Raw genomic sequence first — 18,657 nt, 5'->3', positions numbered from 1 at the left:
AATAGAATAGAATGGCTAACAAGTAGTGCTGTTGCAGTAATTTTCGCTTCTTTCTCCTTGTGCGGTGAATGCACTGATCCGCTTGTTTCAGTTCTCTATATTATTGATTAAGCAAGAGAAGGTAGCGGCTTCTACTTTGTGATGCGAAAGATTTTCTGGCTTAAAATTATGAATTCCCTTTATAGCTTTTTCCTCGTATTAACACTGGTCATATCTCATTGAGCATGCCGTCTGCTGATAATTTGATCAAGAATTTTGTCGTTGGGATTTGTTTTATAACAGTTTGACATCAAAATGGACACAAACTTGAGGAGTATATAACACCAGTAAAAGGGGTTCTCATTCTGTGGAGTGTCAGTGTTATCATATTACATTCTTCAAAATAATAAAAAAAAGATTTGGTGGAATCCTCTTGGTTTTTGCTGGACTTGGCCTCTGATAGTAGTGAACAATCATTTTTTGTTGATTTGGAAATGATTGTTTTACATAGACAGAAGATCTCCCTGTATATGTAGAGTCATTGGATGGGGATACGTTAGGAGAGCTTCTCGGGTGTAGTGGCATAGTCATTGGTATTTCAGTAGCAAAGAATAAATTTTACTCGTCTTATTTCCAGTTTTCATGAGGAACTAATAGAATTATTCTCCACTCCCAGTCATGAACGTTTTTGTTTATGGAAGCTCTTCGTGAAGGAAGGCCTTGGTGTACAAATGGCAGAAATTCAAACAATTGTGTAATGGGCACAGACGTGGCCACTATGGAGGTTACAAGGTGAAGGACTTGGTGACTAAGAATGGAGATCTGAGGGTTCTCGGAACTCCCATTGCCGATAACTCTGTTTTCTAGCATGGCAATAGGAGCTTCCATGACTGACCTTCGCCCTATTGCCGAGGGCATGAACATGTGCTTTCTCCTTCTAGCATTCAATAAAATTTCCAACAACTGCGGTGTGCTTCACTACACATCTGTGTGGTTAGTTCAAGATATCAATAGTCATCCACGGACGTGCTGGAGTTAGTAAACAGCTTAGAGCAGAGCACTCATGTTTCCAGTCAATCCCGAGTGAAGAATATGTAACGAATCTTGAAGAAACCGAGCCACGCCACCCTTTCTGACCTACTCTAGAATGTGATATCATGTTATGCCGGCTGCCAAGACTCTGGTGAACAAAGGATATAACCCTGAGGAGATCGATATCAGATAATTGAAACCCTTTGACTTCACGAGATCAGGAATTTTGTGAAGAAAACTCATCGTGTGTTGATTGTGGAGGCTAAATATAATGACATCAAATCATTGGAATAGTATTCCAACCACAAGCTAGCTAGCGACTATACCACACTATTACTCAACTGGTCACTGTCAATAATATAAATTAATTAAGGACAAACATATGTAGTATTAATCAAACTTAGTTTTAAGGCTTATCTCAACCTCATCTTCACACCAAGTTACGTACTTTACTATATATATTTATCGTTTGGATTTGATTACGATAAACGCCATTATTCCACTAATTCTTTTGATTACGGAAGGATTCTCACCTAGAAAATGACCAAAGCAGTGACTGGAAATTTAAGAGACAAATTATTGGATAAAAAGCATTTTATCTGAATAATCAATAAATAAATACAATGGCTTGAACCATTACATTAAATTATTAATTCCAAAATCCAAATTAAATTTATTGTTGATTTTTTAAGTTAAATAAAGACAATTTGTATATCCCCGATATATCATTATTAGACTAGACATGAATGAAGGCACGTTTAATTATATCCCCAAGCAGTCGCTGGCTGTGTAGCGCGCTATTCATGAAAAAAACATCTTTAAAAATGTAATGGTTTGAATTGAATCTCCGGAAAAACAAGCAAGCAAGTTTTTTTCGATCACCCGACCGAGGGGGGGTACCAAGTTGTTGAAAATAATTATTGTCCTTTTGCTTCTTAAGAATTCTGAAATGAGTATAACTCAACTCTTGCTTGTCAAATAATATTATTTGAGATCATAAAATATATAGCTAGCTAGGTTGCATAGGCCGGCCGGACTTTGTACCTGCCTAAAAAATTAAATGTATATATCAAGTTCTCAAGACTTGGACCAAATTTATAATGGTGTATCTAATAATGATCACAATATATTACTATCAAACGCTTATTATTATGTCAAAGCTATATATGTTAGTCAAAGTACAACTTTATTTTTTTATTTGTGGTAACACATAGTGCACCTACTTTGGAAGCTAATGAGTCGGGTTGTTAGGCTCATGATTCCGGGAAGGTGCGTGTCTTCTGCTGAAGCTGTGTCATATCCCTTAGAGATCAGTCTTACAATTTTTATACCGTCGGCTATGTCCCCAACAAAAATAGCATTACCCATTAAGATTTGGTGTCACTCTTTTACGGTCCACTTAGCCAACCAGATCAAGCGGTTCAACGTCACAGCTTGACGCATGAGAACTTCTGAAGAGATCACTCATCTCACTACTATTCTCACTCATACACACTTAACTCAACACAATCGATTTCATAGTAAAATTTAAATTTATCAATATAAAGAGAACGTAACATCCTTATAAAATTTTCGCAAGATTTTAACTTACATGAACGTAATTCATTAATTTTGTTTAGAAAGTCACGTTAATAAGATTAATAAGCATGTTACAAGCGGGCTCATGCATAAAAATAAACATAAAAATGAAGCACATGTTTATGAAAGTGCTAATTAGTAATTTTACATTAAATTTCCACTACAGATTATGTTAATATCCTAATGGCCGATCAAGATTATCATTATCATTATTTAGAGGAGTTGAAATGCATGCTCAAATACCCGGTGAAAATAAAAGTATGCATTTCCCAAGCTAATCTCTCTCTCTCTCTCTCTCTCTATATATATATATATATACTCACGCATACGATTATTCATATGTGGATGAATTGAATTATTTATTATTAAATTTTGGAAAGTGGATCCTATATTTTTTGATATCCTCTAAAATAATTACTTAAAAATTTTTACACTTAGTAATATATTATAGATATAGTATAAATAATAATATTTTTTTAAGTGTTGTTATAAATTATATTTTTAAAATTTAAGATATATATTTTCCGTGAGAATGAAGATTAAAATGATTAGTTAATTTTATATATAAAATGGTTAATTTGTGCTCAGACTCAGAGGATAGAAAAGAAACACCAAAATGTGGAATGAAGAAGAGTAAGACAGACACCAGCTGAGCTTCAACAACGATCCGTACACCTAAAGCTACAAGATTGGCTCCTCAAAAAAAGAAAAGACAATGAAAACAGAACAGTTAAAATCAGTTCAAAAGCGGAGAATCTGGGCCGGGGAAGCTGCTGCAGATATACAAATCCCTCTGGCATGCATCTCTTTAAGTCATAATATATATTTTTATATATATATATATATATATAACTACGCTTGATTTTCTAAGTCCTTAGAGCTTATGAATGTACCATGAAATCCGTATGGAACTCTCGACGGAAGCTTTATCGAAGCTTCTAGCTTTAGTGTCATCGCGTTTATGATCCCTAGCTCTGATTCCCACTCTTTTTCATCGTGAACCAATGAAAGAATATACCCATCATCTTCGCTTTCTAAACTCGAGTTTCTTGGCACAAAAAATGGCTCCCCGCCGTATCTTTGCTCCCCATAAATGAATTTCTCGATTTTTCCAGTCAAAAGGTCGACTTTTGCGAAACCTGAAACCTTGGGCCATGGCTCAGCAATGGCAAGATAGGCGTACCTTGTTTTTCTGCCGAGTAGGTTCCTGTTCACCATTCCAGCCTCTAAATTTATTTGTTCAGAGGATTGGATTATGGGATTCCTTTCGGATTCCCCAGTTTTCAGATTTAGCCGGATTTCTGATAAAACGCTATTCAACTTTTCATTGCATTCGTTGAAAATGGAGTCGGGCGGTGTCATGCATGAGCCGATCACCACCACTTCGTCGTTCTCCGGCTCTTCCCAAGCATTCCACAAGTGAAAACAAAAGGTATCAGGACACTCAATCCATATGATGTCTTTAGAATTTTGGGCAGTTTTTGATAAGATTCCGAATCTGGATCTCTTGTTCTTGTCATATACAACTGGGGAGCCATTGTTGATCATCTCTTGAAGCTTGAACACCACTTGCTGGTCCGGAATCACGACAAAATTTTCAGTTATGGCGAAATCGTGCATCATGGTGGGGACATCTAGCGATATCTCTACGTCAGGTGATTTCTCTCCAACATTTGAGAATTTGAAGTATTTGAGGTATGGCTTCTGGACGACGTCGTAGCTCAAAGCAAACAGCTCCCCTGTAACGGGATCAATTTTCGGGTGAGCTATCATCGTGTTCTGCAATTGCTCCGAAAAATCGTAACGCCCAATTGTTTCGAGATCCCCAGTGGGATTGATCCTGACTTGATAAGGAAGATCATCTTCTGACATCGCTAAAAGTCTTCGATTGAAATATACCAATCCCGCGTTCGCCACCCCTATTCCTTGGCTATGATCCAGCAACCGGAACAAGCCTCGGGCGTAAAATAGCAACAGCCGGGCAATACCCGAATGCCCGTGGAGCTCTCCGATGGCTTTCGGGAATATAGGCCGATCCAACTCACGTTCTTGTACCAGCCTTTTAGTCTCTGTGAACCGGCAAGCGTAGCTAATGGAGTCTTTTCCGTAAATGGTGACGGCATGAATCATGCCGTCGCCGTCAAATAAGTGGTGGCCGGCAAGTGGTTCGTGTAAAGGGTTGGCACCGTTTCGTAAATAAATGCCGGTGACACATTCTGGAATTGTTCCGACGATGTGGAGGTTATGCCGGACTGGTTGTTCCGGCACCGGAGAAAAATTCCCGGTGATTTGGACTTGTGGGTTGGAAGTTTTAGGCAGTGGATGCTGGCGCTCTCCTGAAATCAACGCACTTTCCACAAAGTCTAGAGCTTTAGCTGCAGCTTTTTGTAGGAAGTTCCATTGCTGTGGAAATGGTGTGGGCTTAGCACTCAGGTCCGATTTTGGCGTCTTAGGAAAAGTGAGTAGAGAAGGTGCTTGCAGAGCACAGTTGATTTGAGCTCTTCTTGTGGGCTTTATCACTGAAATTTTAAAGCACGATTGAAGATGAGATTTAGTTGGAATTAGTTGAGAAACAGCCCAAGAACTCGAGCTTGGTTGTGCCATCCAAGGAGATGGGGAGAAATATTTGATTGAGAAAGACAGTGAGTTTTAGTAAGCGGAATGAATGCATGAATGAATGACGTTTAAATAAATAAACAAAGGTGAAGTCGAAGGTAATGAAGGAGCATTGGATTAATGATATGTGCAAAACGCCTAAAAAGTATCACCTACTTTTCGCTTTGACTGGATCAAAGATTTTACACAATATTTGTGACGTTTAACTTTTCTAAAAGTGTGATTGATCGTTTTTATTAGCCAAAAAACTTATTTATAATAAAATAAAATGAACAACATATATATACCATGCTTGTCCTTCAAATATATTTGTCACATTACACATGCATGCAACATCATCACCGATTTTTAACTCAAATGGCTTTGGCCCCACGGATGCGGTTAAATTATTATTCTATGAAAATTATTTATTATTTTATAAATCATATGAACTATGAAGCATCATTTTCTTATCTTGTATTACATATATTTTTATTATTAAGTCTCGTCTTGTCTACACTTGTAAAGTAGATTTTTGTCCGTAGCGCTCATTAAATAAATATTTCACACATATCAAAATCAAATTCATATAATCTAATATTTTTTAAATAAAATATATGTGCAATAGACGCGGTGGTCCACGGCCGGGCAGACCGCCGGTGATAATTAGGAATCCCTTATTTATAATAATAATAATATATTTTATTAATTTTCCTCTAATTATTAAATCCGGTCAGTCCAGTGTGGTTAAGACTAAGAGAGAGCCGAAAACAAAGACAACAAAAAATGATGGAAACTGATTGATCATATATATTTTTATTAAAAAGATTTATATCTATATAATGATCATATCAATAATAAAATAAACATATATTTTTTTTAATTACGATGTAGTCTGCTTTCACTGTCAATTATTATATCCATAAAAGTATGAAAGTGAATAAAATTTTCCTGTCATAAATATTTGACAAAAGAATACATACTTATTATTAAATCACGATTCGGAACAAACAAAATGGAAATAGGAGCCAAGATAGCTAGCTCAATTATTGAATGGCGAAATTCACATCCGAATTATTCGAGTGATCCAATAATTGTAACTTAAAATGAAAGATCGGAAATATTTCAGCAATCTCAATCGATATCGTACTTGTTTTGATCGAGCGAGTGTTTGACAAAAATAATATTATTAATATTGCCCACCCTAGCTAGCGTAAAGCATATTAAATAGTGTATCCTTTGCATGATGCTGATTACGAATTATCGAAATCAGTCTCAAATTAAAGTAGCGACCGATATTGTTTTCGTTCTCAAATTAAAGTAGCGACCGATATGATAAATCAATCTATACGAATAATATTATAATATATAACTATGATTTTTTTGTTGAAATTGAGTCAAACTTTGGATATTTAAACAAAAAATGTAATCAACTCATATCTCATCTTCAGTTAAAAAAAAAACTTTTATCTCATCTTACATACCAAACGATACGATAATCGATACGAGATCACGAGCCTTTATTCTCGAGACTTGAAAGATGGCTTTCCTTAGCCATTATTCATTTATGATTTGTAAATATGCACTTGTATGTTCTGGGGATGCTTACTTATCTTATAGTTTAGAGGCTTTAGCCGTCTTTGGTTTCATTGCTTCTGCTTATCCTAGCGGGTTTTACGGACCTACTGGTCCAGAAGCTTCTCAAGCTCAAGCACTTACCATCGGCAAAATAGTTATAATGATAATGATAATAATAATAATAATAGATAAGCAAGAGGCTTCAAAATCTCAACACAGAGTTTAACCGTAGGTTTAGTAATTAGTATGATCGAGTTCAGAAATTGCAATAAGGCCCTACTCTATTTTAATAGGATTAGAAATTAATTAATTATCCTCAATTTTTATTTTATTTAAAAAAAAAAAAATCGTTTGTAAAGATGCTGTATATCATCAAGTACAAGTTGGTAAAAATTAATAGAGATATATGTGGGCCGAAAACACGAATTTTCTGGGTCATTTATCCCTTAGCGGCTTTACTCTCGTCCCCTTGGGTAAAATTTGCGGAAGCTCCTGTTTCAATCTCTGTACTGTAATCTGTGAGTAATTATGTTTCTTTTTTAAAATGTTATTTCGTTTGTCTTTGTGTTATACCTGGTTTGTCGACAATTTTGCATGCTGTTAAGGGTTTTAATATCTAAATTATTTAAATGTGTCAACTTTGGGCTTGCATTAAACACTTCGAATTACTTATGAGTGGTTTTATTCCCAACGGAGAAAAATAATTAGCAGCGTATTGATTTTGAAGCATATCTGTGGGGACCCGGACGCTAATTCATTCCTTAATCGTCTTTAGGAATAATTCAAACAATTATAATAAACAAGGTCTAAATTTTTTTTTTTTTAAATACACAGCGGAAACATAATGTAATTAGATTCAAATTACATATTAAACATAACATACAATCATTGTATGATCTACAATAATCCGACTAGGTTCAACTACAGGTCAGTGTTGAATCCTAAGTTGCTTCAAAGCCCGGATCTCCACGCTATCTAGTCCAGCCTCGTTCTCTTCTTGACCCTGATCTTAGCCCACCTGTTGCCATGCACACATACAAACAAGACAACAGCCGGATAACTCCGGTGAGATATAAATATCACAGTATAAATCATGTATACATGCAATCATATAAACAATATAAAAACATATAACAGAAAATCATATCCCATACCGAACTCATGACATGAAATACTAACAAGAATAAATCATATTCTAAACATGTACCCTATTCAGGAACAGCATGAAATATGAACCATATTCAGGAACATAACCAACATCAATAAATATAAATCAATATAATTGTCACTCAGACTCGTGACTCCACGTTTTAGATTAGACTCAGTCCTAGCCTAAGGATCCCGGTTTCCAGACATTGGCATTCCATATCGACCAACAGTAATAGAAAAGACTCCAGTTCTATCCACGTCGATATAGTATCGATCACCAGTAATAGAAGAAGCTCTGTTTCTATCCACATCAGTATAGTATCGATCACCAGTAATAGAAGGAACTCCAATTCTATCTACATCGATATAACATCGATCAACAGTAATAGAAGAAGTTATGATTCTATCCACATCGATACAGTACTGATCACCAGTAATAGAAGGAGCCATAATTCTATCCACATCGATAGCCAATTATCCAGTGACAGACTATGGCACTTCCGCCAATACAATATCTCATGACATCGCAAGTGCACGATGTCAAGTAATAGTATAGTGTATATGAATACGAGTATCATTCCACTGGAGACTGTCTTTAACAATTATTATTTTAGTTATTAAAACTTTAGCGACGAAATTTGATTGTTTGTTTTATGACTAATAAAATTCAAGAAAATTTAAATAAACAAGCTCAAAGATTAAATGATGAAATATGAATGCTAAATCAATGGATCAAATTTCAAATGATAAAAGAATTTGTTGGGAATTCTGGTTCACCTACCCCTTATTAATTAATTAATTCGTTCGATTGTGTTCTACGCTTCCGACAGGATTTCCTATTCAATTGAACACACTCTCTCGAGCTATGCCAAACTAATTCACTCAATGAAGTAATTAAATGTCTTTAATTATTTATCAAGAATGAACCGCATTTCGATTGATGAAATCCCCTAGTTTTCGACCCTAAGGACTATGACTATCGGCACGTATCCAATTTCATATGTCTATGCAAATTGTAGATCCGCATATTATACTACTAGATCCTATCACTAGTTATTCTCTCGAACTCACTCGTGATATAAAATTGTCGTAAAAGTTAGCTACGCTCAAACGACACAATAAAAATCGTAGTACAATCAAGAATAAAGCACAACTCAAAATATGAATTAATCAACTAAAAGTTTGGGGTAGGATCCCCTTTAATCCCAACGAATATGAAAGTTAGCTACTAGAATTCATAATTAAAATAAGCAAAACAATGTTTAAACAAAGGAAAATAAACTAGAAATACTAGGCGTGACAAAATCTGCGAAGAACGATGCCCGGAAACCGTCGAATCTTCAATCCAAGTGCAAAAGCTCCCCCCAAAAACCTTTGTGGCTCCTCAATAATGTCTCAATCCTCCCCCAATTCGTCCCCAAGACTTACCATATCATTCCCCCTCCTCAAATCAGGCAAGAAATCGCGAATGAAACTTTCCAAAAATAGGCGGCGCTCGGGCGGTAGAAAAGTACCGCTCGAGCGCCAACTTTCTGTCTTGTTCCTCGGCTGGTGCGTCATTCGCGCTCGGGCGGTAGAAAAGTACCGCCCGAGCGCCACATGTTCTGTCTCGGCACTTCAACTTCTCGCGCCCGGGCGGTAGAAATGCACCGCTCGGGCGCCAACTTTCTGTAAGGTTATGTTTCGTATGCATTTTCTCGCGCTCGGGCGGTAGAAAAGCACCGCCCGAGCGCCAACTTTCTTCTCGGCCCTTGAATTATTCACTTCTCGCGCCCGGGCGGTAGAAATGTACCGCTCGGGCGCCGCTTGTTCTGTCCAATATTCTTGAGCTTTCCACTTTTCGCTCTGATTTTCGTTCTCCGATCATTTTTCCTGCAGATCCAACACACACAAGTGAGACATAATCAAAAGCAATTAATTACTATAAAATGAACAAAAAGTAAATGAAATGCATGCATGCGCAATGTAAACACAATTAAAACTAATGCAATAAGCACGTAAAAACACCCCCTATCAATCGTGCAATGTGCCCGTGGTAATCCTACCACTATCAGGCACTTCTGTCATAAGATTACTCGTCTAACACCTGTTATCTATAACTCAAGAGAACAAGTATATCAATCTACTCAATGCAAATATCAATACAATAAGTAAAGTATGTGATTTAGGGAAACTCGAGTCAAACCTCACTCGAGTTGTGCAATCCCAACTCAACATTAATTTATACCTTTATCTTCTCGCTCAGAAGAAGAAGAAGAAGTCCCGACTCTATCTCGGTCCATTCTCAATCTGGTAATAACAATACCGAACAGATATAATATCAATATACCATTCAATTCAATACCTGTTCTGATCAATATTCAAATCAAAATATACTCTGATCCATATCAAATCAAGATGCAATCTAATCCATATCGACGATATCACGATATAATCGAAATCACTACTGAATCTGATCAATATCAATCAACTGATGTTTCGACGGCATAACAATACTGTCTGGATAACCCCGTCAGTCCAAACATCACAGATATAATACCAGAACTCATAATCAATATCGATATCAGTCTTAATCTCAATAACCATACATATCTGATATGAATTCTCAGTCAAATCGACTTCAAAAATCATAACAATTTCATAAGCAGTATGTTTCTCAATCTGACTTCGATTCTATGATGTCTAACATGACAAAAACATCATATATGAATCCTGTTCAATTCTGACAATAGTCTAATTTCAAAACATGTCAAAACATAGCAAAACTTACGTCAAGTTGTAGTCTACGTTGATAGGAATACAGTACTGTCCTCAGATTTAAAATCAGACGGACGGATTTCGAACGATAGTAACTTGAATCTCAAGAGCTAAATCTTTTCCTCCGTTTTCGATTTCCTTCCTTCGGAAACTGAAATATATATATATATATATATATATATATATATATATATATATATATACACATCTCGCACATGCATCATGGCACATGGCTCATTATACACATCTCGCACATGCATCATGGCACATGGCTCATTCTTGACAAAACACGTCTCGCTCTCGGGCGGTTGATCTTTACCGCCCGGGCGCGTGCTCGGCGCTCGGGCGGTTAAAACTTACCGCCCGGGCGCGGAAGACTCTGCGTTCATAATTGATCCTTGGCGCTCAGGCGGTCATAAACTACCGCCCGGGCTCCATATCTTCTGCCCGCGACACATTTCTGTTGAACATTGGCGCTCGGGCGGTCAAAAACCACCGCTCGGGCGCCACACTCTCTGCCCAACTTCCTCGAATTTCACATGTAGTCTTATTTTCATGTTCCGATTAATCCTTTCATAATCATATCCAATTATATATCAATAATTATAGATTACTAGGATTAAATTTCCGGACATTACAATATCTTTGGGTGCTATTTCAGTTTTAGCTAGGATCATTTATAATACATACTTATGGTTGGTTCTGAGGATGCAATCTCCAATGAAATCATGTTTCATACGTATTTTTGCTGAGACTTTATTCAGTTAAGTTGGTTTTTTGAGTTACGGAAGAAAGATCAAATTTTGCGAATTTGGTCACGTCAAGCTTCGCTGCACAAACTGGGGATTGTCGATTTACCTGATCCACAAAATTTAGGTTAGCTGCAATGCGATCCGAATCCGATGTTTTAGATCCTGATATGGAATTTGAACTCTCCTTTAGTGGACGTCCTCTGATTCCGGGACTCCCCGATGATTTTGCCCTACTGTGTCTTCTTCGAGTTCCAGTCGATGATCGCTGTTTGCAAAAGAAGGAATTCATTCTTGGGAAACAAGGAGCAATTTTTTACATGGAGGAAGGAGCTTTGATTTAATGATACATGGCTTTCTGTGTTTGCGTATCGTAAATGCACCGGAAAAATGGAGTGGAAGGTTCTCGACCTTACCCGCTTCTCTTGGCATACGTTCCCTGCCATGCCTTGTAAGGACAAGGTTGTCCACAACGTTTTAGGCGTGTTTCCATTCCACACGAGGGTGTTCTCTTTGTTTAGAATAAAATTTTGAAGTAGATTTGTTGGGCACTTGTTTGTGGTTGCAGAGCAGGAAAGAACAAAAGTAAAGGTTTATGATGCAGAATGTGATTCTTGGGATGTTGTTGAAGTACCCCTTTACCGGAGCAAATTGGCAGGTCTTTCTGTGTCAACTGTTGGGAACTCAAGATCTATGTGATTGGTCAGAATCTTCATGTTGATGTGGGCCATATATGGAGGCTGTACCCAGGCGCCACGCCTGATAAGAAACACAGATTTTCGGTTCAATGGCAAACTGTGGATGCACATGGAATCCATTTTGATATGAGGCCATCAAGTGCGTGGATTATATTTGCTTAGGACTCGTTTTCTGGTTTCATGTTGTCAGTGTGGTTGTTACATGTCGGGAAGATTTGTCTACATGTTTTTGTTAGATGCTTCGCGAATCGAGGTAATATAATACATGGATAGTAATGACGTAGCAGCGCACATCAACGACATGCATTCGTAGTGCTTACACTTCTTCCATTAATGTTCTACACCTCGAACTCATATTTAGTAAAAAGAGTTATGTTTGTTGTATACACATCTTCACAGATGTTTACATATGCTTACATTGCATCCTTGTAGATAACTTGTATACACATGTATATAATCATGTAGAACTTTACGTCCTGTGGTGGGAACATTAGCACCCCGATTACAAAAATTTCTATTATACATCTTTGGCTGTCTTAGGGATGGTGGTGGATTTCACAACAAATCTTGGATGCTGTATATTTTACTTATAGGCTTTGGGATGGCCACACACGTTTACGATACTCCCCGAGTGCCCATAATGGAAAAATGTTTCTGTATTGGGCGTAATGCAGCATGCAGTTCTTCATGTAAACTCCAGTGATTTCCTGTATTTATGATTATATAAAATTCACTATATTGTTTTGTTATTATAAGACTGGAAGTTGTAGAGATATTAAGTCAATTACCTGTTGAGGGAAATCTCCATCTTCCATCTGTGCGTTGATTAGCAACTTTGCTGCTTTGTGCAGAGGCGTGGGATCCCTCTCCGCCTGGTTTATTTTAATCACTAGTCAGCCATATGCATAAAATTTGAAAAAAAATTTTGTTTCTGTTTTCCTCTGAATTGGGTGACATCTAGAAAAACAGGAGTCTGTACCTGTCCCCCATACATAAGACCAAGCATTGCCCATGATGTCTGCACTAAATTTGTGCGGTTTCCTTCTAATGGTGTGTATTTCTGTACAAAAAATTTTAACTTATTTCTTGGAGAAAATTGGAAATGAGCACGAAAAGTATGCGAAACCACTGTAATAATTACCATGCTTGGGCAGGACTCAAGGCTCTCCCCCCATCCACCTTCTTCATTTTGAGTTGAGAGGAAAAAGTTCACGGCCTTACGAAGTGATTTGCTGTTTTCATATGTCTTCCCCGCTGCAACTAATCCGCCCAACACAAAGAAAGTGCCATACAGAAAGCAAATTCCCCAGTAGCCATACCTGTGATTTGTATTTGGTGTTAGATTCTTGACATCCAAAGACTAGTATGTCATATTTCTAAGCTCAAATGTCGACATTAAACGAAAGAGGGCGAAAAAGCCTTACCATGAGCCATCAGGCCACTGTTTTTCTTGAAGAAAGTGCAATGCCTTTGACACGGAGATCTCTATTTCTTTCTCCCGGTGGCCTGGATGCAGGCGCTTGAATGATACAAGAGCGTGGATAATGGAAGCAGTGCACTCCACATGCCTACATCACGAGTCATGATATAAATACCAAAAACAAGGAAGAGATGTAAAAAAAAATTTAAAGAAAAGGACAAAACTGGGGATAAGAATAAAGAACATACTCTTGCTCAACGACTATATCAGCAAAGAGTTCCGAAGGATTCAAAACCTACAAAACCAGAAAAAAAAATAATTAAAAAAAATTTGCCTTGTTATCGTAAATTGTCATTTTTACTTAGTCCTCCTCTTTTGAGGTCTTTTGGTCTGCACATGAATATCATGAGCTTTTGTTAAAATGCTTACCTGCAAATATGGCTGTGGAACTGGGGGTTCCCAGATTGCAAATCCACCACTCAAAGGACTCTGGACAAATAAAGTAGAGCTCAGTTGTATTGATCACAAGATTTGAGTGCACAAAATTCGTTCTTATGTGACAAGAAATTCATACTTGCAAATAAAGAATCACATTCACAGCTTCGTACAGTCGCTCAATGTCTGGTTTTTCTCCAGAAATTTCTGTTGGCATTTGTGACAGCAAAAGCAGACACTGCATAATGCAAAAAAACCAGATTCTGTTCAGCTTTTATATTCCTAGGAAGTCAAATTTCCCGATGTATTTTAATTTGCTACACGAAAATAATATCTGGAAGCACCTTTAGTGCTTCGGCTGTGCAGTCTGATACAACCCATCCCTGATCTTGATCAGAGAAAGTCCATGCCCCTTTAGTAAAGTGCCGATACATGGCTTTAAAATCTTTTGGATTTTCTTTTATCTGCATGATTCACAACTGAGATTAAATCCAGGATTTAGATAAACCTTTATACGATATTTTATCACGTTTCGTCTTTGGTTTCTCGAGACTAACCTGGGACTCTTTAATGTAGAAATGAGCCTTCTTGAGACAATCTCCATATTCCTCGACCATGCCAGTTGCAATAACTGCTTGAGTGGCTAGAGTAGAGTCCCATATTTGACTTCCGAAACTCTAGTATAATCAACAAAATAAAAATTCTTTATTGTTATCTTTGTCCCTTTAATTTACTCTAAAAGAAGCTTATTTGATATTTGGTACATATTTTCCTTACTTGCATTTTCATGCCATCTTCTGCAAGCCACAGATAATCTGGAACCCTGGCTAAGTGATGCTTAAACTCATCGCAGTTGGGATCGTGCGCCCACCAGCACATCATTTGCAAACTCTGCATCAAAGGAACCCATTCATATACATATACATGTAATAAACACTCTGTTTTCCGTTGAATCCGAAAGGAGGAAACTAGGGAAGATTTTGATTAGTTGATGGAAATTATTACTTTTTCTACACAACCAATGGTAATGTAACGGCTCTCCTCTGATCCATGTCTCATATATTTGATGGTTTTATCCAGAGCCTTTTGCCTAATCTTGTTCAAAGGCCATCTCCTCATTACTGGCTCGGTAACATAATTTAGAGTATCCCAAAGCAGATCTTGTATGTAGGTGTGAGGGTAGTAAACATCTTCCTGCATGGAACAGTAGAAATTTTATAAGGCAACCATTTAGATTTTTTAAAGGAAATTTCAAAATTTTCTTAGTTTATGCAGAGTCTAACCCCCACCTTACAACAATCATGGCGTGCATTGTTCCAGTTTATCTGATCATAAGCCTTAACGTGAATCTCTTGCCTGAGTGACATTACCAGGTCCGTGAGTGGTCCGTGGTACTTTCTACCATACAAATACGACATTGGCATATACGTCGTACGACAATAACACCACATTTTTGCTGCAGTTTGTTGAAGAACACGTGCTTGTTAGATTACAGATCAAGAAAAATGACACGAGTACACTCTAATTTTACCTGGATGATAAGGAAAAATTGAAGGGAAAAGCCAGAATTCAGCGGGAAGCGGGTTGCAACCATCCCAGTCATACACTCCCAAGACCTAATACGAGCAAAAAAACTTGGGATTATGTTTTATTCCGTCTTGGATTGTTCGCTAGCTATACTATAAGAGGCTTATTGGGATTTCTTTAATTTTTACCGAAAGGTATGTCTTCCCCCAGGAAGGAATTCCGGTAGCGCCACCGTGATCGAGGATCCACTTACGAGCCCTTGCCACTGCACCATTGCCATCATCAGCTCCTTGTCCGAGCAGCCGTAACGCGACGTAGCTAAGCGCGGATCCTATCATCGTGCTGTGTCCTTCAATGTAAAATCCCCATCCACCATCCTCATTCTTCAAGTACAAGCAGCAAAATTTAGTACGTAAGCGCATGCAATCATCAGGATCTTGATTAGGGGCTAAACAATCAATAAAGGGGTGGTTGGTCGTTAAATCAATCACCTGATGGTTGTAGATGTACCGGATCATCTCTTTTTTGTGCTCTGATGTCAAGTGTGTGTTGATTGCTCCACTTATGTATAAAGCAATAATCTAATATCACGGAAAAATATACAAGTGTTAAAAAAGTTCAAGTTCTCCATTTCCATTTGAAATCAGTGAAGGTAAATGGCTGCTTACGAGTGGAGGAGTGAAAAACATAGGGCCAGCATTTTCAGCCGGCCAGTGGCCGTCACTTGCTTGCACAGCCCGATTCAACCTCAGAGCTTTCTTCACAGCAATGGTTGCTTTTTCATACGTAATCTCCTCAAGTTCTCCAACTCGAACAGGTGGTATACTCATCAGGTCAATCCCACTTTCCTTCTTAAGCTGTTGGATAAAATTCGAACCGTGTAATGATATTGTTTATTGGAAGATTATGATATTTTATGTATATATACAAATGTTTGGCATGATTGTTACCCAATCCAACTGATATATACCTGAATCCTCATGAACAAATCAGCACATGAATGATACCCCTTCTTCCTGTTCTTATCGAATTCGTCCCGAGCTTTTTGAAATTCTTCGAGCTCTTCCTGAGTTCCCCCATTCGGATCATACTCCCAGATTTGCCTGCCAACAAAATTATTGGTGCTAAACAAGTACGGGCCGTGGCCTTCAGCAATCTTGAGCCTCCACATTTTTCAATTTACTCCTGTAATCAAATAATAATCAACATGATTATTTTTAAATGAAATATATATATATATATAATCTTAACTTAGTGAACTTTAATATCTTCATATTCTAATGGTTCAACATGAGAAAGCTAGGGTTTTGATGCAGTGTTATATAATTTCGTATATCATAAAAATGGAATTTTTTTTGAGATAAATATGATATGGGAATAAAATCAGAAACTGTAATTGAATTAATAGTCATATGGTCGTAGGCATACATGAACCTTATATGATAATTAAATCATACTAATACTTTCTTCTTCACTTTTACGTTATTTTATATTTGGAGGAAAAGAGAAGGTATGCAGGAACTTTGAGCTTCTTGATCAATATAAAAATTGTACATAACAAGATTAGATTTCTCACCAATGGACCAATTTAGTACCCATTAATTGGAAGTGATATTCTATATATATTATTTATTACATTTTTGATATTTTTAATTTATGCAAATTATGATGATTACGTAATAAGGAAGTAGCAAAGATTAATGTTGGGGTCTACGCAAAAGCCAAATTATGCCTCATGCACAAAATTCTCAAACAGGACACGTAAAAAAAAAAATTTCCAATTGGACTGCGTCAATAAATGCGAAATCAATGAAATCTAACCAAACATTTTTTTTTAATAAAATCAACAGAATATGGTTTTAAAACAAAAGCCAAGTGCGGGCCGAGGATATTAATTATAAGCCGGCACATATTATATTAATCCGCTAGCTGAGAATATATAATATCATCGGAAAATTAGGTAAAGTGATCTCATTTGGAATTTATTTAGTTGCTCTCAGGCACCTGCTTTTTGACTTATCGGATCGAATTGAAGTTGATCATACCACCTCAGTCCACTCATTCATGATTTTAACTTAATTATTTTGGTTTGAATTACTTATAATCAGTGGCGGTGCCAGAAATACGGCTCTGTCCGAGCTAGAATTTTAAACTCTAGAATTTTTTAATATTTTAAATTGGTCTACCGAGCTAATATCATATTATTTCAAAATTATACAAAAAATTTTTTTAAAAAAAAAAAATTGGGCCAGCCCGGGTACAAGAGCATGTAGCTCCGCCCCTGCTTATAATCATTTTGATGAGCGGGTTTGTCAAATTTGGAAATAGCTAAAATTTACTGAAATTAGAATTTAATTTTTAAGATTTCTTTTAATACTTTTCAATTTTCACCCCATAATTCGTATTTGACGGTTTTTTAACACTCATGTTAAACTTGAAAGCATATTGAACATGCACATGGTTTATATATAATTATTTTAAAAACCAACCACAATAAAAGTTTGATAAGAGAACCTAATCATATGAGAGAATAAAAATTTATAAAATTATTCCAATAATAACAATATATTGTCGATCAAAATTTAAATTTCACAGGCTTTAATTTAAGTCATATTACTATAATAATTTTTTGAAAAGCGAAAAACTTATTTATTTATTCAACATACAATTATGATCTAGATTCTAATGATTCCTCTTCCGGCACTTCATTAGTGTATGGACAATATTGATGGATTTTAAGCACGATTTGGTTCGTGGGATATGATGATATATAATATATGGATGATGAAACAAATTAAAGATGTGTAATTTATATATCCTTCCGATGATTTTATTAGTTAAAAGTCGGAAATAAAAAAAAAAAGACAAGCGATGAAGATGCAATTACCAGCCAAGGGCCGGGGATATACCATACCTAAAGGCAGCTTATTGATCTGCTTTCACATTAAATGTTTCTATAATATCGTGTGATATATACAGTGAATATTTATTTAGTCGTGATTGTAATGAAACGTAACTAATTTACCTTTAGAAGATAATTAACCTCAATGTGGCCGAGGAAGTAGTCTGCTTAATTAGCTCCGAAAAAGATATGAGAATTTGGATAGATATGAAGGAGGAATTGTGGTTTGGAAGAGTTATTTATAGGGAAAATGTGTAG

At 36.7% G+C, this 18,657-nt stretch overlaps 2 protein-coding genes and 1 pseudogene across 2 annotated transcripts; 1 reads left to right on the top strand and 2 right to left on the bottom strand.

The window, feature by feature from the left end:
- Nucleotides 1–3,233: 3,233 nt before the first annotated feature.
- LOC140812223 (9-cis-epoxycarotenoid dioxygenase NCED2, chloroplastic-like) lies at nucleotides 3,234–5,387 on the bottom strand. The gene has a single exon (XM_073170444.1). The coding sequence runs from the start codon at nucleotides 5,191–5,193 to the stop codon at nucleotides 3,442–3,444; it is 1,752 nt and encodes a 583-aa protein (XP_073026545.1). The 5' UTR covers nucleotides 5,194–5,387; the 3' UTR covers nucleotides 3,234–3,441.
- Nucleotides 5,388–6,724: 1,337 nt separating this feature from the next.
- On the top strand, nucleotides 6,725–12,290 carry LOC140811370 (F-box/kelch-repeat protein At1g30090-like; annotated as a pseudogene).
- Nucleotides 12,291–12,420: 130 nt separating this feature from the next.
- LOC140812414 (dammarenediol II synthase-like) lies at nucleotides 12,421–18,657 on the bottom strand. Its single transcript, XM_073170672.1, has 19 exons — nucleotides 18,523–18,657; nucleotides 16,468–16,682; nucleotides 16,166–16,354; nucleotides 15,989–16,078; nucleotides 15,686–15,880; nucleotides 15,502–15,586; nucleotides 15,260–15,426; nucleotides 14,976–15,164; nucleotides 14,748–14,861; nucleotides 14,528–14,647; nucleotides 14,315–14,434; nucleotides 14,110–14,208; nucleotides 13,965–14,024; nucleotides 13,784–13,830; nucleotides 13,540–13,683; nucleotides 13,257–13,434; nucleotides 13,095–13,175; nucleotides 12,904–12,987; nucleotides 12,421–12,822 (listed from the first exon to the last, which is right to left on the bottom strand). The coding sequence occupies exons 2-19, from the start codon at nucleotides 16,666–16,668 to the stop codon at nucleotides 12,703–12,705; spliced, it is 2,283 nt and encodes a 760-aa protein (XP_073026773.1). The 5' UTR covers nucleotides 16,669–16,682; nucleotides 18,523–18,657; the 3' UTR covers nucleotides 12,421–12,702.

Source organism: Primulina eburnea, chromosome 14 (assembly GCF_022965805.1).
Source record: "Primulina eburnea isolate SZY01 chromosome 14, ASM2296580v1, whole genome shotgun sequence".
Taxonomy (NCBI): domain Eukaryota; kingdom Viridiplantae; phylum Streptophyta; class Magnoliopsida; order Lamiales; family Gesneriaceae; genus Primulina; species Primulina eburnea.
This window is presented reverse-complemented; position numbering and strand designations above follow the sequence as displayed.

Excerpts from the sequence above, each read along its gene's own strand:
- LOC140812223 (XM_073170444.1), bottom strand. The coding sequence starts at position 5,193 with ATGGCACAACCAAGCTCGAGTTCTTGGGCTGTTTCTCAACTAATTCCA.
- LOC140812414 (XM_073170672.1), bottom strand. The coding sequence starts at position 16,668 with ATGTGGAGGCTCAAGATTGCTGAAGGCCACGGCCCGTACTTGTTTAGC. Across the intron at positions 15,587-15,685 it reads GGGGGAAGACATACCTTTCG|GTCTTGGGAGTGTATGACTG; the intron begins GTAAAAATTAAA and ends TGCTCGTATTAG. Across the intron at positions 13,176-13,256 it reads TTGAGTCCTGCCCAAGCATG|AAATACACACCATTAGAAGG; the intron begins GTAATTATTACA and ends TTTTTTGTACAG.